Genomic DNA, 27,178 nt, shown 5'->3' on the forward strand with positions numbered 1-27,178 from the left:
TTCAGAAAGATATAGGGACTCAAAAGGCACTACCAAGACCACTAATGAACTGAAGTACAAACAAATTCAGGTATGAAAATATTGATAAATCACAGATTGGCAGATGGAACATTCATATACGCATTATTTGTGTTTAAACAACTATTAGTAAATATGGTCCAATGACACTATACATTCTTTTAATGGCAGGAAAGAAATCTGCCACATTGTGTTCTAGCTGGTACAAGGAGATATGATCATGAAAATATGCACTTTTCACAGCAGATGGCATTTCAGTGATTATTTTAACATGTATCATTCCTTTCATTTAGATGAGATAATTTCAGGATCCTGGAAGTCTGCAGAACTAACTTCTGAGGAATTCTGGTATAAAATGATAAAGTTAACCCTGTAAAGCCTGAACCACGAAACAATTGCCAGAAAATTCTAATTTGCTTATTTATTTTTGAAAATGGAGTGGTTATTGAATCTTCTGACAAAATAAGTAAATAAATATGTATTTTCCAACAAGTGTTGTTACATTTGGTCATTGCTTGAAGATATATTGTGCAATTTGTTTAGTTTTTTTTTTTTTGGGGGGGGGGGGGGGGATCACTCTGATGACGTAGCGATCTCAAAAACCCTAAAAAACCTGTGTATCAAATAGGATATTTTTGCCATTAGAGGGTAAAGGCTTGCTCAAATCATGTGATTTGTGAGTAGATGTCATAATACAGATGGAAACCAAAAAAAATACTGATATCAGAAATCTTGCCTTTGACTACAGCTTCTGTGTCTTTATATTGAGATATCAGTTTATACTGCTTAGGGTCCTTCTGCTTGGCATAATGGTTGTCACACTCATGGCTAACTAAGGTAAAACTGAGACATCACTAGTAAAATTTATCTCACTGTGCTTTATTATCACATGCACCTCAATAAGGAGACATCATTTTGAAGGAACTGAACATGATTTATTGAAATACAGCTATTTAGCAATTACGCCCCATAGTGCTATGTAGAACAGGAAGTAGAACAGGACCCCTGGAGTCTAGACGCTGGTGGTGGAGATGAAGCAGGTGGAGATAAGGGTGAGGAGCTCGATCTGGCCAGAATGAGGTAGGGATGGGGAAGAGGCAGGAAGTAACAATGAGAGTCTCAAAGGCTGAATGACAGAAAAGCAGTGCGATTTAAAGATCATCACACAGAGGCTGACTGGTTTGCAGAAGGGGGACAAGAAAATGACTGGAGCAGAGTGATGAATACAGAGTTAATTTAGACAGCAAGGGAAAAGTGAAAGTGTTGCAAGGAATAGAGAAGCCTGACACCCAGTAACGATGAAAGATGAATGAATCTTGATCTTCCTGCATAGATTAATTCTAGAAATATTCAGGTCTTTTGCTTGTAGTCTTTTTTTGTGAATGAAACGTTTTCATTTTTTTTTAATTGGAAGAAAAATGTTCTGAAGTTCTACGTTTCAGCCCTCTGGTGGTAGTTGGAGGTGTAGCAGGTTTCTTTTGTATATTTTGTATTTTGTGTAATGTTCGGTATTTTGAACAGCTCTTACTATGCATATGATTGTTTTATTGGTAAAATGAACACAACAAAAGAGGATTTCTGTTTTTTTTTCAGATTCTTTTTTTAAAATTCATCTTTGGTTTCCTGAACTATGCAATCTGCACTCAAAAATCACAATATAATGATAACCCTTAGACACATAGTATTATGAAATTTGTTTTAGGTGGCTGGAGTAACAGATGAGACTGTTTCAATTTCCAGAAACTTTAGAAAATCACTGCAAACACTGAAACTTGTTGATGTATTTACTCCACAAGTTGACACAAATCCTTAGGACACAGTAATATACATCATTATGTGTTTTTTTAACCAGAACACCTGCTCCAGTTAGAAATATGTGAGATTGAAAAGAATAATTTCTGGCACTGAATAAATTTTAGACATGATGTAAATTATAATTAAAGTTTGGCCTCAGAGATTTGGATCTCAATTAATGAGATGCACGGATAAAACTGTTATGTTAAGTGACTGTCCCACTTCAAACAAAGTGACAGTTTTTGGCTACTCGGAGGTGAAAAATGACCATAAAAGGATGCAATAAAAAGAGGTATAAAACAGGAAAAAATGACTACAAAACACTACAAACAAATATGAGGTGTGGAAAAAAAAACACCAAAAGGAAATTGTCATGTTAAGCAATGCAAAATACTGTAAAATAATGTATGTAGATGCAAAATTGCAAAGAAACACAAACTCTCGACAAAGATCATTATAGCAATTATTATTATTTTGAATATAGATCACTAGAAAGAGGCAGGGCATATTTTTTTTAAGCCACTCCTGTAATTTTGTGTCTCTTTCAGAGTCGCTCCGATGTCCAGTTTGCTTTTTGTATCAATTTGGTGGATTTAATTTTATGTGTATTCTCTTTTTATGACAGAAGAGGGCACTATTTGTTTTCATATAAACAGAGGGGTATAATTTCCCATTCAGACTCTCCAGGTGCAGGTGTGTTCACTGACCCATGCTGTAATTTGAATATTTGCTATATATTCCATATTACCATCCCAGAAAAAAACATTTTTGAAAAAAAGTTTTTATTATGCGATGATAAAAAAAATCTTAAAAAATATATATTTTAAATATTTTACCGGACTGACAGCTAACCTAGCTCTGATTCTGACACACAATTATCAACGTCTATAAAACAAGGCGATACCGTCTCTCCGATCTGTACAGTCAGCACAGGTACCTGTAAAGAAATCAGCTCAAACCTGTTGGGTTTTCATAGATTTATGCTATCATGAGTTGTGTAGAACTGAACATCTTTCAGCACATAGAAAAAAGATAATATTACATCAGTTTAATATACCTTCCTTTTAATTGATGTTCATGTATTTACATTTAAATATAGATTTGGTTTGTCAGAATGAGCAAAATGAACCAACCAGTATCTGGCGACCAACTAATATGGGCCCTGTTAATGAGACAAATATAATGGAAAGGTTGAATGAGCCTCTCCTCACATGACCTCTGTGTTTTCTGTTTCATTGGGAGAGGTGGGTGGTTTCCTCCTACAGTGTGTTTTGCACACTTTCATGCATCACTGCTCCTCACAGTTTAAGTTCTGCTGTCACACATGCTCTCATTCACTTCCACTGAAGACTGAGTCAGGATGGTGTTTCCAATGTTGGTGGTTCTTTTGTTAGGCTTTCTGAGTCAGGGTGAGAGTTTTGAAAACATTTCTGACATATAAAACAAATTTTATGTTTGGTGACATGTTATCTGCTCCTTCTGTGTACATTGAGTTTGAGAGTTTAAAATGCCTTACTGATGTTTACTATTTGAAAGTTAAAAAATGCTGTTAAAGTCTTTGTTTTATTTCTTCATTTCAGAGTCATTTGCCAATAACTTTCTGACTCAGACTGATGAAGCCAAGTCTGTCAGTCTTGGTGGGACCGTGACCATCAGCGCAACAGGGAGTTCAAATATTGGTCCTGATCTCAGTTGGTACCTTCAGAAACCTGGACAGCCTCCCAAACTCCTTATATACAAAGCATCAAGTCTCTCCTCAGGAACTCCGTCACGATTCAGTGGCAGTAGATCTGATTCTCAGTACACTTTAACCATCAGTGGTGTTCAGGCTGAAGATGCTGGAGATTATTATTGTCTGGGTGACCATGGTGGTGGAGTGTTCACACAGTGATATATAGCTGTACAAAAACCTCCTTCAGCAAGACTGAAGGCTGCAGGTGCAGATAGCTGGTGCAGAGGCTGTGATGAAAGTTACTGGCCCAGTGAACACAAAAAGAGCACAAACACAAGAACATACTAACATACTAAAAGCTTAAACATGCTGATTTAACTCTGCTAAAAAACAGTAAATGTAGTTTTCCTCTTGAACTGATCAACTAATAAAATAGAAACATATTATTTACTGTTACAAAATACACTAAATCACAGCTAAATCACAACAGTTGCCTCAGAGAGCTTTATATTGTAAGGAAAGGGCCCTACAATAATACAGAATAGACAAAACTAAAACATGTTATGTTACTGAAACAATAAATAACGGGTTATAACCTTGACTGTGTGATAGATTGGTGGTCAGTTACTGAAAGGATCTTCATTGAAGTGGCACTACAGTCTTAAAAATCTGTAGTACATTGTATTTTCTTCTCTACATTTTGTATTACTTCCAATGCACTGCACACAATAAGGTAACATAATAATAAGATGTTCTAACAGTTTTTAAAATAGAGTTGTTGGGTTTAGATTTTATTATTGTCATTTGTATTAGGAAACATTTAATCATATATGCTTAGAGGTGTATAATCAATTGTGTAGTGATAAGTTGTGTGATCTTTAACAGGCTACAGAGGCTTGGTGTGTATTCCACACTGGAATGCACACCTGCATCTTGGGGGCATGGGAAGAGGTCGCATCTTGTTTTATTGTTTTATGGTAGGATTAACGTAGCTACATTTGTTTTAGTCTAAGTGCTTTTCTGTTTAGATGAACTGCTGGACTTCCTTACCGGGGGGGTCTAGTCTACCCTCTTCCTGACCAAGGATGATTGCCTTCGTGCTTTCATGTTGTTATATGACCTTTGACACACACACACACACACACACACACACACACACACACACACACACACACACACACACACACACACACACACACACACACACACACACACACAGTATTCTTTGTTCACATGTATACCTATGTAAGATGTTATATGTTAATGACCCTATGCATATTCATGTAACCACAATAAAAGGAGTGCTGTGGGGAAACCTGGCTGAGAGTCTGACAGTGGTCAAGTGGTGGAACGACGCTTGGCTCCAGCCAGGTCTCCCTCATGCATGAGTAACCAGAGAACTTTGGTGCCTTGAGTCTTGCTTTTGCTGCGTAGCAGATTGTCCTTAACGTTCCAGCGAATAGGTTTATGTTACAAACCTATCAAGAGTTCTCACATTTAAGACATAGACTAAGTCACAAAGTGTTACACATTTACAATATAATGCAAATGTAAAAAAATAACTTCACATATCACACAAACAAGGTACCCGTACATTATACATGTATTTACAATACATGTATTTTTCAGTTAAACATTTAATATAAAACATATATTTACCTTTATTTGAAATTGATCTTGATTATGTTTCCTGTCACAGGGTTGTAATGATGACTGCAATTTAATCTTTAGTCCACGTTGTGAAGAGACCTTAACTGCATGTAATCATGATGGATGACCCTGACCATTCATCCAGCTCTCCTGGCTCAGACTCAGACTGCTGCTGCTGTAGAGTCCACTCTTCTCCTGAGTGAAAGCCAGGCCAGATTTTACTGTAACATACAAAATGTGGAAAGAAGTTGTTTGAAATATGTCAAATGACTACAAAAGGACGGTGTGCACAAAAATATGTGCAGATTTATTAAATGGTATTAAATAGAAAAAGAAATAATAACAGAAATGCTCCGAATCTGAGATTTTAAAATAACCACAAAAAACAGAAAATCGTGTAAAAAAAATACAAATGACGTAAAACAGTATAAGGAGATTGGTGTCTTGGTCAGTGTGTATCATGGTTAAATTAGTATTGGTAAAAATGCTAACAGTCATTTTAACAGTGTTAGAGTGTTTTGACCTACAGGAGAAGAACTGACCACAAAAGAAGGGTGTTCACAGTAACTCAGTGCAAAGACAATAAACAGTGTGAACCAGGAAAAAACCCTGGTGACAAAATAAAAAAAATGAAATAACCACAAATAGCCCGCAATTGTATAAAAAAAAAAATGCAAAATGGCATAAAACAATATAAGGACATGCAAATAAGCAAATTAATAACCAAATAAGCCAAAGTATAAAAACACACTATAAAGAAATACATTGAATGCAAAAGTCACAAAATGGCAACTGAGACACAGACAGACAAAACATGTATAAAAACCTTAACAGAAATGAATTAAAGAAAATTACAATTGGCCAGAAGGAGACAAAGAAAATGTGTTTTTTCATCGATGTCCAGTCTGCTTTTTGGATCTGTGTATCAGAGTCAATTTTATATGTATTCTCTTATTTTGACATAAGAGGGCACTATTTGTACAGCAGCAATGTACAATTTCCACCCAGACTCCATTGGTGCAGGTGTGTGCTCACTGACCCATGCATTAATTTGAATATCTGTCGCACACCCTGGATGCAAAATAGTTTTCTATAGTTTCAGAATTTTTTTCCCCTTCTGTAAAATGACAGTTTTTAATGTTTTGCTGGGTGGACAGCTGTCTTTAAGTCTATAAGGCCATCTCTCTGAGCTGTACAGCCAGCACAGAAATCTGTAATTACCTCAACTCTGAACTTATGAAGATCTAAATTACTGCTGTGTTGAAACATATGTGTGAGAACAAGCACATTAGTTATACTAATATCAAATTAAACTAGGGACTGATGTGTTGCAGAGATGATCTCTCGGAGGAGATTAGAGACAACACTGTTCCATAGAAACTCCCTGATACTCATTAACGGGTAGTGAAATTGACATTTGCGCTCCTTTTTTCAGCTTCACACTTCAGTTATGCAAACAGTTTCCTTATGCAGAAACAAACATTGTTCTTAGAATCTATAGTTCCAAAGCAAAAGGTAAAATAAACTCCAGAATACAGATTTTTTCCTTTGGATTAGATTAGTTTCATACCATAGACAGAGACTTGACTTTATAAGTAAACATGCAGTAACATATACAACCTGCTAGATTAGTAGTTAGTATGTTAAAACAAAACAAGTTTTACCTCACAGTCTGAGGATCTGGTCTTTTTGAGCTTCAATAATTATTATCTAATGAGTTTAAAATCAAAAAGCTCTGTGAGGTCTGAGCAAAAATGCCAACATCATCATGTTAAAGCATTTGCCAATAACTTTTTGACTCAGACTGATGAAGACAAGCAACATTTCAAGCAAGATGTGCTGCTTTTTCCCTCATTTATTTTTGTTGATAAATGAATGATTTGTTTTCTAAGCTATTACCACTCAATTACCTGTGGTAGTTCCATGTAATAAGCATGCAAAATGCAAAGCTGCCCGTTTCTATATAATAACATATTATTAACCTATTAAAAAACTTAATTGAATGAACTGGAAAAACATATGCAGAATCATAATAATTAAAATTGAATGAAGAATACACATGAATACATTAGATTCACATATACTCTTTCACAGCATAATTAATATCTAGATGACAATACATAAAATGGTAAAAATATTTCAGGTAGGAAAGAAAGTAGAACACATTCAAAATGTTCAATAAACAAAAATAAGATATATAAATTTCCTTCAGTGTGTTGAGAGCAGAGAAATGATTTCCATAGAGAGGAGGCTTTGCATCATCAGCTTATCCTCCAGAGAACTGAGAAGGTTTATAGTCCTGTGACTTCAACACTGCAGGACTCACATCTGTCAGTCAACACAGCAGAAAGCACAACCACCATGACTCTCATCACCATCCTCATCTGGACGCTGACCTGCTGCTGTTTTACAGGTTCATTCACTCAGCAACATTTCAAACATGATGTGCTGCTTTTTCTCTCATTGATTTCTGCTGATAAATGAATGATTTGTTTTTGTCTGCAGGATGCAGCGGTCAGGTGACTGTGACTCAACCTCCAGTAGTGACATCTACTCCTGGATCCACTGTCACTCTGACGTGTAAAAACAGTAAAAATGTTGCATATTGTCCTGATAGTGATAACCAGTGTATGTCCTGGTATCAACAGAAATCTGGACAGACTCCAAAGCTCCTAATAAAACAGGGGAACAAAATTCAGTCAGGAACACCAACTCGATTTAGTGGCAGTGGAAGCAGCTCTGACTTCTCTATGACCATCAGTGGAGTTCAGGCTGAAGATGCAGCAGTTTACTACTGTCAGAGTGCCCATGTAATAAACAGTGCTTATGTGTTCACACAGTGATTTGCAGTCGTACAAAAACCTCCCTCAGTCAGACTGCAGAGACACTGAGCTGTTACAGCAGGAACTGACTGCAGCTGCTGAAGAGGAAGAAACTCTGACACAGACCACTGAAAACAGAGCTGACAGTAATCTCACCAAGCACTAAATCCAGAATTGTGCAGATATATTTAATTTGGGGTGATTTTAGAAAGGATAAAAAAAACCCAGACCCATCCACAAAGTCGCTTTCTCATTGTGTTTCCACCTGTATTCACAGGAAGAGTTGGCAAATTACACAGAAAGATCAGATTTTTTTTTACATTTATATTCCCATTAAGTCTCTTGATGATTATAAAACAAAGTGATCTGAGTTTTTAATACTGTATGATCCCACGTGTATAATGATTTGTATAATGATCAATTAGAAAATGGTAGGTACAAATACAGTGCCTCTGGAAAGTATCCACAGTACTTTACTTGTTCCATATTGTGTCACATTACATCCTTATTCCAAAATGTAACTACTGAGATTCGCTTCTTTTCCACTTGATGATCTGCTGCACCTTGCGATGTGGTAGGACTGTATCACTCACACTTTCACACACAGCTGGTTATACATGAGATCACTGACTGACATTCTCTCTCCCCTATTTTCTTTCACACCCTGGGAATTTTTTGGACTTTACCCCTTGGACATTTTTTTATTTGGGACTTTGAACAATAAGCTGTTGTGTAGAACATTCTCCACATGTGAAAAGAGTGTGAGATTTTCATTTGAATGTACAATGGATTTGTGCAATCTGTTTCTATAAGAGTTAAGGAGTCAGGTTACTAGGGTGCACCTGAGCATTGAAACCCAACGTTGAAACCGAGAATTGAAAACCAAAAGTAACATATGGCCAAGTCATTGTCTTAGCAGTTTATGTGTTTTACTTTTCTTTCATTTTTGTAAGTTTCCTTTCTGCAACTGTAAAGTGCCTTTAACCTGTGCTTGTCAACCTTATGGTTTTTTTCACTAAAGTCGGCTGGTTCTTTTGAGTTACATTCTTGTCTCTGTGTCTCATTTAAACACACCCCTGTGCTCCTATAGTCGAACCTATTGGCCCATTGATATATTCTTTTCAACAATTCCCCTTACTGTGTTACATATACAACTACGTTTATAGTGATTCAACCTTTATATTTATCATTAAATATGAGCAAAAGTTCATGAGCACATCTTTTTTAAGTGTAGTAACAGAAACCAATGTGTATTTATTTCCAAACTTTAATAAATTGCTTTTTTTTTTTATAAAAGTTATAAATTCTTATAGATAAAGAATCAAAAGATAAAATGTTAGTGATTTTTCATGAACTGGGATTTTATTTTGTTCCGCAGACTTTCTTTTTATAGCATGGTTTGAAAACACAATGTGAATAAACAGATGACATCTGCATGCACAACAACAGACAACAATGTTTGCAGGAAAATTAAAACAAATTAAACCTGTAGCTTCATCAAACACATATGCAAACAGGAAGTGTTGCTGAAGTTCTACTCTGAGCAGTGGTCAGGGTCCAGGGTTTGAGTGACAGGGCACTGTCCACTCAGACTGGCCTCACAGCTCACTGAGCCTGCCTTCCTCCACTGGTCTGCAGAGAGGCTCAGGGTGCTGCTCCAGCTGTAGTGGCCGTCTGTCCCCAGGACCTCCAGGCTGCTTGACACACCTGAGGATGTGCTGGTGCCCCCCACCTTCCAGCCCAGCTTCCAGTTTGAGGGGAAACCGCCGGCAGCCAAACACACCACAGTGGCACTACTCAGTTTGTCTTCCTCTTTGGATGGAGGGAGGACAGTGAGGGTGGGCCTCACCACACCCACTGGAGGAGAGAGTGGGGAGAAGAGCAACCAAAGACATAAGAATCAAAGCAGGAAAGAAATACCTACATGGTGTTTAATCATTAATTATTGATGAATATTATTATTTCTATAATGTTTTACAGTAAATATCTCATCTATGTGATAATTTTCAATGTTACACTGACAGAGTTGAAACACTCATGTACAGTTTAAACTTTGTCATCTGCTTCTTTCACTTCCTTTTAAACTTCAAGTACAATCAATCATCCATGAACTCAAAGCTGGTCTGTGTTTACTGACACTTTTTTTTTTTTTTTAACTTTTGGGGAAATCCATAAAATACTGATATTTTCAAAATAGAAACAATAAAGAAATAAATCCACAAACACTATATTTGACAATCAAAGCTTGAAAATAACAAAACCTGAAATATTTTAACTGGAAAATACTAAAAAGATATTAATTAATATTTCAGAGAAACTTAAAAATGAAAAGGGAACAAAATATTTTTTTGTGTTTTTTTTTTTTTAACGTAAATTCTGACATTTGTAAAACTGAATGAGTTTCTCAGGGAAGTTATTTTGCAGACTGTGAGATCAACTTTGTTTTATAAATAATGAAAATGATCAACAACAATCACCAAACTTGATCAAATATCTTTTCAAAATTTTATAAAATGTTTTGTAATGGTAGTAAATTAAAATTTCTGGTACTTACAGTCAACGGTGAGTTTGGTTCCTCCCCCAAAAGTCCACCACAGTGATACAAACTCATTAAGTGGCCGTACAAAAACCTCCTGCACTCTGATCAAGCATCTAACAACTGAAAATGAACCTTTTTTCATGTAAAACATCACAGCACACCTCATTAAATGCAGAAGATGATTTCACTAAAGCGACTTAAAGTGTTTAATAATTTTAAATCATGATTATCATAATCATATTTTTAGGATTAAGAATTGAAAGACAAAACTTAATTTTCACCTCACACATACACAAAACTGTTTAAAACAGCAAAGAGAAACGTTTCAAGAAATCATGAATTCTGAAACTATGAGAATATAATAAAGATGGCTTTACAGGTATATTGTATTTGTTGATACTAAAATCAAAAAGTAAACATACAAACCAGAGTGCCATTTTAATCCAGGTGTTAAAAATATGTAAATATGCTTCCAATATATTTTTCTCTATTCCATAAAATCTTTAAAGGTATTAGTTCAAAACTATTTTCTTTTGCTTTTGTGCCCCAAAGTTTCCTTCAGTGTGTTGAGAGCAGAGAAATGATTTCCATAGAGAGGAGGCTTTGCATCATCAGCTGATCCTCCAGAGAACTGAGAAGGTTTATAGTCCTGTGACTTCAACACTGCAGGACTCACATCTGTCAGTCAACACAGCAGAAAGCACAACCACCATGACTCTCATCACCATCCTCATCTGGACGCTGACCTGCTGCTGTTTTACAGGTTCATTCACTCAGCAACATTTCAAACATGATGTGCTGCTTTTTCTCTCATTGATTTCTGCTGATAAATGAATGATTTGTTTTTGTCTGCAGGATGCAGCGGTCAGGTGACTGTGACTCAACCTACAGTACTGACATCTGCTCCTGAATCCACTGTGACTCTGACCTGTAGGACCAGCCAAGCTGTTCAGAGATGGTCTGAAGGTGACGCCATGTTCTGGTATCAACAGAAATCTGGACAGACTCCAAAGCTCATAATAAAATTTGTGAAAACACTTCATTCAGGAACGCCAACTCGATTTAGTGGCAGTGGAAGCAGCTCTGACTTCTCTATGACCATCAGTGGAGTTCAGGCTGACGATGCAGCAGTTTACTACTGTCAGAGTCAACATAACATAAACAGTGTTTGGGTGTTCACACAGTGATTTGTAGTCGTACAAAAACCTCCCTCAGTCAGACTGCAGAGACACTGAGCTGTTACAGCAGGAACTGACTGCAGAGGAAGAGACTCTGACACAGACCACTGAACACAGGCCTCACAGTAACTTCACTGAGCAATAAACACATTCAAGGCCATTTTAACATAAGGATTTAAATAAATAAACAATTACGTTTATAATAAAAACATAACAACTAATTTTAGTTAGGTTTCCTGACTGTAGTCACAGCAAGAGTAGTCGTTCATATGAACAAATGAAATATATTTTCTTTACCTTTGTATTCATAGCAAGTTTGTTCATCATGACATTTAAAAACAACAAAAACCAACTGCCAGTTTCAAGTTTTTTACTACTGTGTTATGTCACATCATTTTCATACAATTCCTCACCATTTTCAAGCTATTGACACTCTACCAGGAGAAATTCAAATTCAGGAGAAATCAACTGAAATCATCTAGTAGGTAGTTTTAATTGTAAATAATAAATTTAACCCATTGTGCTTGTCATTAACTAAGAACACCCCCGCCCTCCCCCCCGACAAACAAAACCTAAGATATCATAAAGCGAATTTGTGGTTATTGCAAAACGTTTGTGCTATGCTGACAAACATGAGTCAACCAGAGATTAAAGTGAAATTTTGAAGGAGGGGGAGCCCTAAGAGTGGGTGTTGAGGTGCAGTGTGGGGAAAATAATTACTTAGAAATAATTCACATCATAATTTGTGTTGTGAGCTCCAGTAAATTGCCTTTGCTTGTGTGTATGTGTGTGTAGCTGTGGTCAGCTGACCTGAACAAAATGTAAGTAGAGAGCCATATGACTGATTTCCAACAATGCAGAGACTATAAATATAATATAATAGAGAACTTTGCGAGGGCACTTTTATTAATAAATGGCGTTAGTAGTGGGATAATAAGGCAGAAAAAGAAAATAATAATATGTTAATTTCTAAGCTATTACCACTCAATTACCTGTGGTAGTTTCTGTGTAATAAGCATGCAAAATACAAAGCTGCCTGTTTCTATATAATATCATATTAATAACCTATTTGAAAACATTTCCTGGTAGTTGCAGCAGGAAATAAACAGAAATAAGAAAAAAGCAGAGCTGCAAAATGCAAAACTGCTTGTTTGTATTTATTAACACATTAATAACAACGTTAATACTGTTTTATAACAAACTTACAGAAGAGCAATGACTACCAGGAAACACATGTGATGTTTTCTGTGTAATAATCTGTAATTTAATACCATGGTAATGATAACTCATTAAATCAAGCACCACCCAGACTTCACAGGTGCAGGTGTTCTCACTGACCCATGCTATAATTTGAATATGTATCGTGCATCCAGTTATGTGAAATTTTTCAATTTTTAACAAGACTGGTATGCACAATAGTAATATTGTTTTATCCCTGTCACACTGAATGTTTTGTCATCAAAGTAACTGCAACACACTCTGGTGGACATAATATAACAAATTGACTAAAATGAGCTTTTTGGACGTAATTGGAAGGGAACTCACCGCATCACTGGAGTTAGAAGACTAACCTAACAGTATGCTCATGGGTAAAAGAGCAACCAACAAACAATCTAAGCAACAAAAAACAAACAGAAAAACAATTAAACTAAAACAAACAAAAAAACCCAAACAAAACAAAACAAAATAATTTCTTTTATTTTTGGAAAGATCCAATTCACCTGTACATGGTTTAAAAATATCAAATACCTGGTTTCTGTGGAGTAAACCCTTCATCACAGGGTTTTACAGGAGCTGTGCAGGACTAAATTATTCAAACAACAAACTAATATTAGATAAGTTTACAATTTAAAAGCTTTAAAACACTATGTATAAGTTTCTTTTTTGAAATGCATGTAGAATGAAAAGGTTGAATGATCCTCTCCTCAGCTGACCTCCTAAAATGGGTTTTGCACACTTTCATGCATCACTTCTCCTTTAAGTTCTGCTGTCACACATGCTCTCATACACTTTCATTGAAAACTGAGTCAGGATGGTGTTTCCAATGTTGGTGGTTCTTTTGTTAGGCTTTCTGAGTAAGGGTGAGAGATTCTTACATTTAAGACACAGACTGTTTTATATTTGATGAAATTTTCTTTGTTCTTTTTATGTTTGTGTCTAAAAAACAAACTTGTCATTTTATTCTTCGTTTCAGAGTCATTTGCCAATAATTTTCTGACTCAGACTGATGAAGTCAAGTCTGTCAGTCTTGGTGGGACTGTGACCATCAGTGCTACAGGGAGTTCAAACATTGGTGCTGATCTCAGTTGGTACCTTCAGAAAACTGGAGAGAGTCCCAAACTTCTTATATACGGAGCATCAAGTCTCTCTTCAGGAACTCCGTCTCGATTCAGTGGCAGTAGATCTGGTTCTCAGTACACTTTAACCATCAGTGGGTTTCAGTCTGAAGATGTTGGAGATTGTTGCTATTTGGGCTGTCGTTGTAGTCGGATGTTTAAACAGTGATTTATAGCAGTACAAGAACCTCCTTCAGTCTGGTTAAAGGCTGCAGGTGCAGTGTGCTGGACTGTGATGAGAATAACTAATCCACTAACACAAGAATCATCAACCACAAACGCACTGAATAAAACTAAAACTAAAGAAGTATACAACTACGTTTATAATGATTCAACCTTTATATTTATCATTAAATATGAGCAAAAGTTCATGAGCACGTCTTTTTTTAAGTGTAATGACAGAAACTGATGTTTATGTATTTAGTTACCTTCATAAATGGCATTTTTTATAAAAGTTATAAATGATCATAGATATAGAATAAAAGGTTAAAACATTAGTGATTTTTCATGAACTGGGATTTTATTTTGTGATGCAGACTTGTTTTTTATAGCATGATTTCAAAGCACAACATGAACAAGCAAATGAAATCTGCATGCATAACAATAGAGAGTCAAATGTTTGCAGAAAAATATGAACAAACAAAACCTGTAGCTTCATCAAACACATCATGCAGACAGGAAGTGTTGCTGAAGCTCTACTCTTAGCAGTGGTCAGGGTCCAGGGTTTGAGTGACGGGGCTCTGTCCACTCAGACTGGCCTCACAGCTCACTGAGCCCGCTTTCTCCACTGGTCTGCAGAGAGGCTCAGGGTGCTGCTCCAGCTGTAGCGACCGTCTATCCCCAAGCTTATTGAAACCCCTGGGGATGCTCTGTTTGTCTTCCTCTTTGGATGAAGGGAGGACTGTGAGGGTGGGCCTCAACACACCCACTGGAGGGGAGAAGAGCAACCACAGACATAAGAATAAGTCCTGGAAACAGTGGGGTTTGAGCTTAGACCCAACGCTCTCTAACAAGCAGCTGACTGAAGCCTTAGGCTTCACTGAACTCCCACCCATAAGCAAAACTGCAACTAACTTTACATCTTCTGAACGTTCAGGCACAGGCCATTTGAAAGCAGTGTGCCTGTCCCACAATCCCCTGGGCTCCACTGGCTTTGAGCTGGTGTTAAAGACTCTGCCCCTCCACTGCCTCACACACGTGGACCTGTCAGCCGTATACAGAGGGCCTGCTGATTACCCGGCACTGGAACACCTCGCCAAAGTCCTGTCACAGGTGTGCATGCAAAAATCATGCAATGTCATTTATTGTCGAAAGATATAACTATGCAATCAGGTTAAGACTTTTGTTTTTTTGCAGGACGAGTGCTCTCTGACCCACCTCAGCCTGCTGCAAACGGGCTGACAGACAGCAGCGTAGCTACCTTGGCGAGGTTTGTGTGTGAGGGCGTCATTTCTACGGCTCAGTTATTACTCAAGTTATTAGGGCTTTGCCTTTGTTTAAATTGTCACTCTTTACTGGCCTGTTGGACTTTTTATTATAATTTCACAGGTGCCTCTCGTCGTGTCCCACACTGGTGAGTCTGAATCTGTCAGGAAATCTGTCTGTTACATCAGCGGGACTTCACAACATCCTGGCGTCTGTCAGAGAGGCCCGTCGACCACTGACACTTCTAAACCTCGAAGGTATGCATATGTGTGAACTTGGAGATACTCCATGGACATGGAGTTTCACACTAATTCACAATTTGGATTTCTTTGATGTTTTTATCACCTGTGCAAAGTTGTACTTGGCAACAGTTTGTTTCTTGCTATCAGTCTGTTTCCTTTTGACACATTTCTAAGTTTGAACATTTAGTATGTATGCACAGAGGTGTTACATGGTGAGTACACACACAGACATTACAATATAGAAGTGTGGTTTAAAGATAAAAAAAAAAGATTAGTTGTGAATTAATTTTCCATTTTATGGGGCAGAAAACATTGCTGGATGCTAGCTAATTGGCTACATTTGGATGTCAAATATTTATAGGGGGGGAAATGGACATTATGGATATGAAATAAAATGTTTCTTTGTTGCTTAACCTGCAGGTTGTCAGGTCTCTGGCCCTTGGGAGAGTCAAGATCTGGACAGTTTGTCAGAATTGGTCCAGGATATCCATCTTTGCTCTCAGGCCCTCAACAAGCTGGACCGACAGACCTTGAAGCAGCGATGGGACAGGACTCAGTCACACGGACACTTTCTCGACCGAAACTCCAAGTGCCTCCTCTCTGCCACCTCCACTTGAGGGTTGCAGGTGTGTTCATAATAAATAATTAATAATGAATTATTAATTTCATAATAATTCATAATAAAAGTGGTCATTTTTATAAACATTTTGTTTAATGAGGCTACACCAAAAAGAAACAAGATAAAAACAAAATAGAGTGACATGGTGTCCACCAACAGTCTGTTGATAGCTTGTGTTTTATGCATTTTTCTCTGCCTTATTTATACATGTAAAGCTCTGTATCTGTATAAAGAGTCTGTGTTAGTGTGTGAGAGGCAGTGTTGGGAAGGTTACTTTTAAAATGTATTCCATTACAGAATACAGAATACATGCCCCAAAATGTATTCTGTAACCTATTCCGTTACGTTACTCAATGACAGTACCGTATTCTGAATACTTTGGATTACTTAATATATTGTGGCGAGTTCAGACAAGGAGGAAACGGAGGTATCGTTTGGTCTTGCTTCCCGTGAGCTAGCCAGGGAGCACAGCCGTTTATAACATTTGCAGAAGAACACACTGCCACTAGCTAACTGCTCAGCGTGGCAACCACAACACACATAGGGCGCCCTCTGACCCCGGAAGGACACACCGTCGCAGCGAGAGGGCGTCACCCGTCACCATGGCAACATACACAAAACATAACTGTACAAGCAGAACCCCGAACAGCCCTGACCCGCTACAATATTATCATGCTTTTTACAACAACGTGAATGTACTATTGCTGTGTGATTTATTACTATTACTGAAGGTCCGCGACTCCGAACTGTAGTAAAGGGACCTCTGACTAATGCTGGGCTCACACTGTGCGATTTTTGGCCCATTTTGAGCCGATTTTTGAGTCGTGCGATCGTTTTGGCGATCGGCCCGATTTTGGCCTTCATTGTGCGTCGTGCATCGTGTAGTATACGTGGGGTAACGAGAAGCGATTGACACCTCACGACCAGCTCCCGATCATCAATCGCTTGGTCGTGAGGGTGTCACCGCAGTTTGCCACACTGCGCACGCGCAAACACAAATGTCAGCGAAAAAGACGGCGTAGCACGGCAGTGCAGCGTGTGATCTGGACACAAGCGAGGGAGGCACAACCTGTAGAACCATCCGAGCCCTTTCGATGTGGCCTCACAAAATTATCACGACCACAACAACCGTGAAAATAGTTGGATCGACACTGCTGCTCAATCACAGCTGCCTGACCAATGTTTTTCATTAGCAATTTAGCAAAGTTGATGGTGGTGGTGTGTCTGTGTGAGTGAAAGACGGAGAGGGAGAGCGAGCGACAGAATTTATGTTATAACCTTCATTTTTATGGACGCACAGTGTGAGCACTCAGGTCGCATCAGAGCATCGGGCCGTATAGTGTGAGACCCTGCATCGTGACCTATGAACTTCTAACCCCTGCGAGTCAATTGTACAGTTTGAGCAGGAGCTGAATAACGTGACTGAAAAAATCGCACAGTGTAAGCCCAGCATAATACGGCGGGGTCCCTGTCGGCTGGTAGCCGAAAAATAGCTCTACTTTGTTGTGTGGGTCAACTTTTCTTGCGACAGACAGAAAGAGGCGTTGAAAGGCTGCTCCAACGGAACTTGTTGTTTTCGGAGGAAAACACGAACACAGTGTACAGTCGAGTCTTAATAGCTTATGTTAACCATTCCTCGCCGTCAGTCCCCTGACCGTGGTCGGGAGACACGAGGGGAGATGCTTCCTCCAGGGCCGAAGTTTGTCCTCCTTCGGGGTTAACTCCCTTCACTTTTGTGGAGTAGTGAGGCAGACAGAAATCAGCCGAGGCACCGGAGAGTACTGAAGAGATGAGGCTTTAATAACAGTACTGCACACTTTGGAAACACACTGCATAGCCTGTAGCCCGCTGCTCCCGGTCGCCCTCTACCCATGACACACTCTCTCACTCTCTTTTTTTCTCTTTCGCTCCCCGCGTTTCCTTCACGTGCATGCTCACACACACATTACATACACTCCTTACTGCACCCAGTCACACACAAGACAGCAATTCCTGCAACACTTACTTACAACTGGGCTCGTCAGGCTCTTCTTGGCTGCAGTGGTTATTATTATATTTACATGCTTCCAGCTCCCGTTTTTGCTCGATGACTGCTCGTACCTTTCCACTCCCCTTTTTCTCCCTCCTAGCGCTCACAGACACATAACGTGTATGGCAGTCCATTCTCCCAGCAGCACGGACTACACTGAACATGATGCTACATTCTTTAGAGCTATGCTTGTAGCATTCTGCCTGTTAGCTTAGCACAACAACAACAACAACGACGAAAAGGCGCTCTCTCACCCAGGAAACACACAGTCGCAGAGAGAGAGAGCGTCGCCCTGTAACCATGGCAACCGTAACGCTGCCGCCTGGAACAAAAGAACGTAGCTGTCAAACAAAACCCAAACAGTCCTGACCCGCGACAAAATGAAACAGGAAAGTACCCCAGTGTATTCCATTTATTTCAACAAAGTAACTGTATTCTGAATACCACTTTTTTAAACGGTAACTGTAACGGAATACAGTTACTCATATTTTGTATTCTAAATACGTAACGGCGGTACATGTATTCCGTTACTCCCCAACACTGGTGAGAGGTTTTGTGTCACAATGGTCCTGTTTTGTAGGATTTGATAAAAAAAACCCCAAACACAATTAAAGTAACCGACAATGCTATACGTTGACATCGTTCTTTCACTGTAAGACTCAGCAGGCTATGGTGAATAATCACAGTGATTTTCAGGTCTCTTAAGAAATCTATCTAGGAGCTATGACAGTGTAAAGACACCCTGCATTTTTAAATGTGCGGCGACATTTGAATGAGGCGCGTACCAGCAGAGGGAGCCAACGCACCACAAATGGTACACAGCCACAGATGCGCTTTGTGCAATGTATTTGTGACATGCAGGAGTGTCCGCAAAGAAATGTGGATAAGTTGAAAATCAAAAGCTAAAGAGCTCATTCTTGCACTGTTTTGATCAGAGCACTCGTGGGAATGTTCAAGTGTTGAGAATTTGTAATTATAAAGTGAATTAGGGAAAGATATTAGATACTGCCACTGGCTAGATTTCAACCCGGGTCTCTGGCTCCCAAAGCGCGTTCTCCATAATATATTTCAAGCGTTTACCACAACTGAGAGGTGAAAATTGCTGTTTCTTCGTGTTACAAAATGTTCTGTAACTCCAAAAGTACACGGGCTGTCGACATCATTCTTTCACTGCAACAATCAGCATGCTTTAATAAAAATTAAAAAAAATCAAGGCGGTTTTCAGGTCTCTAAAGAAAAATATATCTAGAAGATATGACGAGTTGAAAACGCCTCTCTTACAGAATTTCAGCTGTCATTTTCACTCAAATCTCCATATACTTTGTATGTGGACATTTTTTTTAACTGTGTTGCTTCGAGGCCATTTGCGAGAAAACGGCAACTCCTACAATGATGACAGTGCCATTTTGTGAAAGGCAAGAAAAATACCTATGTTTTGATGTATAATTTGTGTTAATGAAGGCAAAATTGAGCGTTTGTTTGGACATGAAGAAAAGCGTGTTTGGCGGTCCATAGCAACCATAACAACCAATATTGATTGAGGGAAAAGTGATTTTCAGACAGCGGTAAAAGGCAGAGAGAACCCATCCAAGCAAGCATAGCAGGTGAATTTCAGAGCCAGGGATTTTTTTTTTTAAAATTTTTTTTATTCAGCACACTTCCCCAATTAATGGTCTGCATGGGATTCGAGCCACTGCCCTCTGAGGCAGTGGTATATTTAAAGTCCACACCGTGCACAGCCACACTTGCAGTAACGGAAATGTAACGGAGTTAGAAGTTAGCAGAGAGTTAGCTCGCTAGTTTCCATCTAAATATAATATACCAGGTTCTGACTGAGGGATTTCTAAAACAAATTAAAAGGCACAGCTCTGCTATCACTTCGGACATACATGAAGACAGGAAAGTAAGCAGCAGTGATGTTTGTAGGGTTACTGAAGTTTGGCTAGCTGGTATATAGTGATGTGCTATGTGACTAGCGAAACAGCTATGTTAGCATAACATTAACACCGTGATGAAGGGGAGCTTTGACGTAATGAGAAGCTTTGAAGTAAGGATAATGAAACTTTGAGAAAAAGACAGTACTGAGATAAAAGTAACATGAGATGTTATGAGGAAATAGGAGAGAAAAGAGACCAATGTGGGGCAGCACGGTGGCACGGTGGTTAGCACTGTTGCCGCACAGCAAGAAGGTCCTGAGTTCAATTCCAACACCAGGCCGGGGTCTTTCTGTGTGGAGTTTGCATGTTCTCCCCGTGTTTGCGTGGGTTCTCTCCGGGTACTCCGGCTTCCTCCCACCGTCCAAAGACATGCAGCTTGTGGGGATAGGTTAATTGGATAACCCAAATTGTCACTAGGTATGAATGTGAGTGCGAATGGTTGTTTGTCCCTGTGTGTTAGCCTTGCGACAGACTGGCGACCTGTCCAGGGTGTACCCCGCCTCTCGCCCTATGACAGCTGGGATAGGCTCCAGCGCCCCCCGCGACCCTGAAAAGGATAAGCGGAAGTGGATGGATGGAAGAGACCAATGTGTGATTAAAGAATAAGAGAATATAAGAGTTATTGGTCAGTTTATGGTTCAATAAGTGTTTGGTCACAAAGTTGAAAAACGTCCTCCTTAGTAAAGACGTTTACTAAGATTTTACTCAGGTGGCGCTGCTGACATTTGTGGCCTCAGGAATAGCTATGATCAGAAGATCATTTTGAGATACACTTGTTTGTGAGTAAAAAGAGTAATTTCGGACGAGGAAGTCCGACAGAAAACACCTGGTGCGGTCAGGATGTTTAAGTGACACAGAATTTCAGAAAATCAAGTCAGAAATGGTTTTGTGGCTCTTGGTAAACTGATTTTGAAGGAAAATCAGTGTTTATTGTGCTGAAGTAACAGATCCAGTGCGGTCTGAAGGGAAGAATCAGCTGTACAATTCTGAGTGTGCAGCGTTGTTGATATTAACAGATCCGGCGTGGTCTGAGGAAAAGAAATAAATCGGTGAATGAAAGAATGAAAAAAGAAAAAAAAAAAGAAAAAGAAAAGCTAAGAAACTGTAAAATGCTAAAACATGAATTATGAGATTTTGGCAATATATTTAGAACAACAATAGAGGCGCAATGTCTGTTACCAAAAGTATGAAGTAAGCTTACCAACCAAAGTGCTGTTTTAATCCAGATATTAAAAATGCAGAATTATATTTTCTTTATATTTTCCTCCATTACATAAAAAGTCAGTGGTATCATTAAAGTTTGTATAATGTATAATAGTATTAGTTCAAACTATTTTTCTTCTGACTTTGCGTCCCTCGTTGCTGAGAACATAGAAATGATTTCCATAGAGAGGAGGCTTTGCATCATCAGCTGATCCTCCAGAGAACTGAGAAGGTTTATAGTCCTGTGACTTCAACACTGCAGGACTCACATCTGTCAGTCAACACAGCAGAAAGCACAACCACCATGACTCTCATCACCATCCTCATCTGGACGCTGACCTGCTGCTGTTTTACAGGTTCATTCACTCAGCAACATTTCAAACATGATGTGCTGCTTTTTCTCTCATTGATTTCTGCTGATAAATGAATGATTTGTTTCTGTCTGCAGGATGCAGCGGTCAGGTGACTGTGACTCAACCTCCAGTAGTGACATTTACTCCTGGATCTACTGTCACCCTGACCTGTAGGACCAACCAAGCTGTTGGTGGCTGTGGTGCTGGTCAGTGTATGTTCTGGTATCAACAGAAATCTGGACAAACTCCAAAGCTCCTAATTCGACATGTAAGCATAAGTCATTCAGGAACACCATCTCGATTTAGTGGCAGTGGAAGCAGATCTGACTTCTCTATGACCATTAGTGGAGTTCAGGCTGAAGATGCAGCAGTTTACTACTGTAAGAGTGTGCATAGCGGGCCAGTGTTCACACAATGATTTGTAGTCATACAAAAACCTCCTTTAGTCAGACTGCAGAGACTCTGAGCTGTGACTGCAGCTGCTGAAGTAGGAGAGACTCTGACACAGACCAGTGAACACAGAGCAGACATTAACCTCACCAAGCACTAAATAAAGAAATTAATTTAAACACGTCATGTCTATTGAGGCATTTCGAAATAAGAATTTTAAAAACATCTGCTGTGATCAAGTCATTTTCTGTTAACATTACATTACTTGAATAATTACATTACATTCACATGAAGAGTTTTGCTGTTTGTATAAACAGGTGAAGCATAAATGTTTATATTTATATTCGTATTAAGCTACTTGGTAATGATAAAAAAACAATCTGTTTTAAGATTTTTATCATTGTATGTTGCCACCTGTATAATGAATAAAAAACACTGATTTTCTCTTGATCATTGTCAAAATAATGAATCTACAGTTGGGATTTTTTTTATTTCAACACATTTATATCTGAAAGACCAAAGATAATCTTATTCATCATTAAAAGCTGTATTTGCAGTAATAATCATACTATTACCATTTAACAACATCCATACCCACCAGCTAAGTTACATATCACCCTCTAAGTTGATGTTGCCAACTCTGTACAGCAGTGCTGTTTGTTCCAACCTTACAACTCATATTGCTAAGAGTAGCAGGTTGCTTATCTCACACTCAACTCCTGTCTTGACGGTTTATCATCACTGGGGGAGCAAAGAGCCCTGCTGGAGGTGAGAGCAGAGACAAATGAGGACTTTGTTAGTTCAGCTTAGAATAAACACTGAAAATTGATGTGAGGTTTGTCCACCTCTCTCCAAAACTTTCAAATTTCATTTGCATTTTTCTCATGTTTTTTTTTGTTACTTAAGTGCTTTTGTAGAAGGTATAAAATGTCTCTAATCTATTTCTGCTCATCTTTAAAATGCAGCATTGCTGAGTCACAGAGAGCTGCTTGGAGGAGGAGAGAGCAGAGACACATGAGGAGCCTGTTGTGTCAGTTTAGAGTAAAAACAGGAAACAAGTCAAACATTTGCCCATAACCACAGCAAGATTCATTAATAGTTCATTGATATTAAGATAGTTGTTCATGTTGCTGGAAGCCAGCAGGAGAAGTTTTTGACAAGTTGTGGTTCTCACAAAAATCACATGACTGACTATCATTACTGTCAACCTAATGTACGAAAGGAAAAATTCATGTGGTAGGTTAAAGGATCCTGAGGCTACATATGTTTAATTATTTTTATGTTATTCCAGCATCCTTTCTAAGTCTAATAGATAAAATGAACGATAATAAAATTAGATGAATAAATAAATAATTATTTTTATGTCTTACTACTCCTCAGATTTTAAGATTTTCTAATGGACTCACACAGAAAACCTCATTAGGATGATTTTTCCAATAACACTGTCATGTTGGGTTTTCTGAGTTGCTGCAGATTATTACTGTCTGTGTTGGCATGATGGTGGAGTGTTCACACAGTAATTTATAGCTTTACAAAACACATCGTTCACTTTGACTGAAGGCTGCAGGTGCAGATTGTTAATGAAGAGACTGATGAGAATAATTGGTCCACTAAAGACAACCAGAGTCATCAAGCAGAAACACAATGAATGAAAGAAATTAAATCAAGTCATGGATTTTAGATGCAGCATTTACTTGAATTTAAATATTTATGTAACTTATGTAAGTTTTTGTTCATGAATAAATTTAACAAACCAGGTAAAAAAATGTTTTCCAAATATGCAACTATTTTTCTAAAGTTGCAAAACCTGCACTTTATACAAAGGAATTGAAGGGAAATGAAAAGTGACCTCACAGTTCTACTTATGAGCCTTATTAATGTTCATCAATTTTCTTTTGTGAGCTGAATAAAAACCTTATTGTCTGCAAAGATGTTTTAATTAACATGAATGTAACACAGTGTTAAAGTGAACGCAGTGAACTGTTGATTTATTTTGGTGTTAAGTTTTGCCAGACATCATCTATTAATATAGATTTATAAAAGTTCTGATACTTGAGACTAAATGTCTTGTTGCTGCAGTTATATTCTTGATAGATTTGTGTACATATAACCACTGATGAGTTTGGTTCCTCCACAAAAAGTCCACCACAGTGATTCAAAGTCATTAAGTGGCTGAACAAACACCTGCTGGACTCTGAACAAGCATCTAACCACTTTTTTCGAATAAAGCTAACATTTTACAACCTCTGTGTTGAAAAAAAAAGAGGTTACTACCCAATCATTTTTATTTCTTTTCAAAATGTTTCTATACTAATTCTTAATATTTATTTAATATTTCTTTATGTTATAAAAATGACTTTGAATCCTGATAAAAATGCAAAATCATGGGTTAAAAATGAAAACAAGAGAACTACGAATGTATTAATATTTGTTGACAGAAAAACAGAAACTGTATGTGTGCCAACCAAAGTGCCATTTTAATTCAGATGAAAAAAAAAAGGGATTTATTCATTCATTGTTCATTCAGGATCTTAAAAATGTGATAATAATAATGAAATAATACAAATGATGTAATAATAAGAATGATGTAATAATAATTAATGTAAATCTAAATAATATTGTCCTTCAGAGAAATCGTTTTGTAGTCCTGAAGATGGAGAAGTTTACTCCTGCAGAGCGACTGGGACTGTCTGTGGTCATGATGGTTGAACCTCCAACCACTTTCCCAGCTTAGCCTCAGAGTGCTGCTGCTACTGTAGCAGCCGCCCTTCTCCTCTGTACTCGTCAGGACTTGCATTGTCACATCTGGGGATCCCAGGCCCTGCTGGAGAGGAGAGCCTAGTCTGGATGCTGACCTGCTGCCTGTAATTATTAGCCTTTTTCAGGCTCTTCTCCACAGGACGCCTGTCTTTTTCAGGGACAATCTTCATCCACAAATTCATAAAGTCCTTGTGAAGGGTCAGTTTCTTGATGATTGTTCGCCCATGGTACCTGTGGAAGATTACAGTTGTCATTAATTTTCATTAATTGTGTAAACTCACAGAAAATAAATTTGATGCACTTCAAACCCATTTAAACCCATTTAAAAGTACCCACCTGGCTTCAGGTGCAGCATCCCCTGCCATTCTAGAGGCAGCAATTAGAAACCTTTCAGTGAAGCTTCCTGCTTTCAGGATGACGGCTGCTCCAAGTTTGTCAGTTGTGCAGGTGTTGAGCCGTGCTATTCCTCACTGCGACACAGCGATGGCTGAGCAAGGACAATATTAGACACACAACTCAGTGAACATGATCTCTCTTTCATGTCTTCTAATAAAATCACTACAGCTTCTTCTCTCCTCTTACGTCAGTCCTGTGTTAAACAGAGCGCTCAGAATCCGTCCATGGCTGCAATTTTCCACCATGGCATCAAGCGCCAGATTGACCTCCTGATGAAGAAAGTTGTTGTTGGTCTGTGCAAGCTTCAGCAATAGAGCTCGGCCTGTTGCTTCAACTTCTGGGTCCATTGTTTTCTGGAGCTGAATGTAGAGCTCATCGATGGCATGTATGGCTTCACAGGCTATTGCTGAGCGTTGGTTTTTCACCTAAAATGTGAGTGAAAATCATCAGTTGAGGCTGTAGTATGCACTTGAAGGGAAACTAGCTGCATGAAACACATATAAGAAACATAAAGTGTGCAATACCTCCTCAATGAGGACCAGACACACTTCATGCAGTTTAGTCTTCAGGATGTCCGAGTGGTGCTTTGCCAGAGACTGAATAGTTTGCAACCCCTGTCTTTTCTTAATCCTGTATTTACACAACACAACATTGAACACGACTTCAGGAACACCACAAATAACACAGCCACATTATGCAGCACTGTTTCTGTGCAGTATTTAATGTCTCCTTACTACGTTTCTTACCAGTCGTCTGAAGACAGCAGACTAAAGCTGTGGGACAGGCTCTCTACAGGTGTAGCTAGAGGCGGGAGTTTGACCCTGCCCTCTCTTGGATTATTCTGACTGCACTGACTGTCTGCTTTCTTGTCTGATAATCAACAAGGTTAGTAAAAAGAAACGGTACTTTCTTCTAATTCGAAGCATTGTACATGATGCAGTGATTAATTGTTCATTAAAATCTTTTTAAATAATCTCTTAATTTAAAGTTTGATTATTCAGCATCTTCTACAGTTACTGAGGAAAACCACTTACTGTCTATAGGGACGACTTTTGCACGGCGCAGCAACGTCCCAAGCCGAGGTCCTCGTTTTTGCGGTATGGGAACTGTTGGAGGTTTTGGAGTCAAAGGCTTTACTGCAGTAAATGTTTTGGTTGGTACTGTGTGTCCAGGTGAGGTTACAATCCCATCCTGGAAATGCTGCAGTTTTTCCAAAATAGGCCCAAATTTGTCTTTAACTGTCAAGACTCTTATTTCACGAATGACCTTCGTGTCTGTTTAGACAAAAAAATAACTAAATAACTACAAATTGACATCTTACTAAAAAAAACAACAACAATAAACATTTTTCTTCCTGATTTTTGTTTTTCTTCAAAAAAGCATATAAAATGAATGGACAGCAAGAATATGTGTAATTTAGCATTAAAATAGATAATCTACAGTCTCAAATTTTAAAATCTAAACTAACTGATTAACAGCAGGTGTAACCACTAAAGAAAAGCATCACCTTTGAACCGAATTTCTTATATACTGAAAATGAAATCTCTTCTCAGGAACCTTTTCTCGATTCAGTAGAAGTAGATCTGGTTCTCAGTCTTAACCATCAGTGGGTTTCAGTCTGAAGATGTTGGAGATTGTTACTATTTGGGCTGTCGTTGTAGTCGGATGTTTAAACAGTGATTTATAGCAGTACAGGAACCTCCTTCAGTCTGATTAAAGGCTGCAGGTGCAGCGTGCTGGACTGTGATGAGAATAACTGATCCACTAACACAAGACTCATCAACCACAAACACACTGAATAAAAATAAAACTAAA

The 27,178-nt window shown here is 38.4% G+C and overlaps 1 pseudogene and 3 gene segments (V, D, J or C); 3 read left to right on the top strand and 1 right to left on the bottom strand.

Moving 5' to 3' along the window:
- Window positions 1-3,157: 3,157 nt before the first annotated feature.
- On the top strand, window positions 3,158-3,706 carry LOC146646757 (Ig kappa chain V region 3381-like). The segment is given in 2 exon segments: window positions 3,158-3,221; window positions 3,393-3,706. Coding segments are annotated over 2 exon segments (360 nt in total).
- A 3,789-nt stretch (window positions 3,707-7,495) lies between these two features.
- Window positions 7,496-7,977, top strand: LOC146646758 (Ig kappa chain V-VI region NQ2-48.2.2-like). The segment is given in 2 exon segments: window positions 7,496-7,547; window positions 7,640-7,977. Coding segments are annotated over 2 exon segments (390 nt in total).
- Window positions 7,978-9,490: 1,513 nt separating this feature from the next.
- Window positions 9,491-11,208, bottom strand: LOC146646759 (Ig lambda chain C region pseudogene; annotated as a pseudogene).
- Window positions 11,209-21,698: 10,490 nt separating this feature from the next.
- Window positions 21,699-22,426, top strand: LOC146646760 (putative non-functional immunoglobulin kappa variable 6D-41). The segment is given in 2 exon segments: window positions 21,699-21,820; window positions 21,913-22,426. Coding segments are annotated over 2 exon segments (375 nt in total).
- Window positions 22,427-27,178: the final 4,752 nt, after the last annotated feature.

Source organism: Rhamphochromis longiceps, linkage group LG19 (genome assembly GCF_057381845.1).
Source record: "Rhamphochromis longiceps isolate RC_006_pf linkage group LG19, R_longiceps_female_GT1.1, whole genome shotgun sequence".
Lineage (NCBI taxonomy): Eukaryota > Metazoa > Chordata > Actinopteri > Cichliformes > Cichlidae > Rhamphochromis > Rhamphochromis longiceps.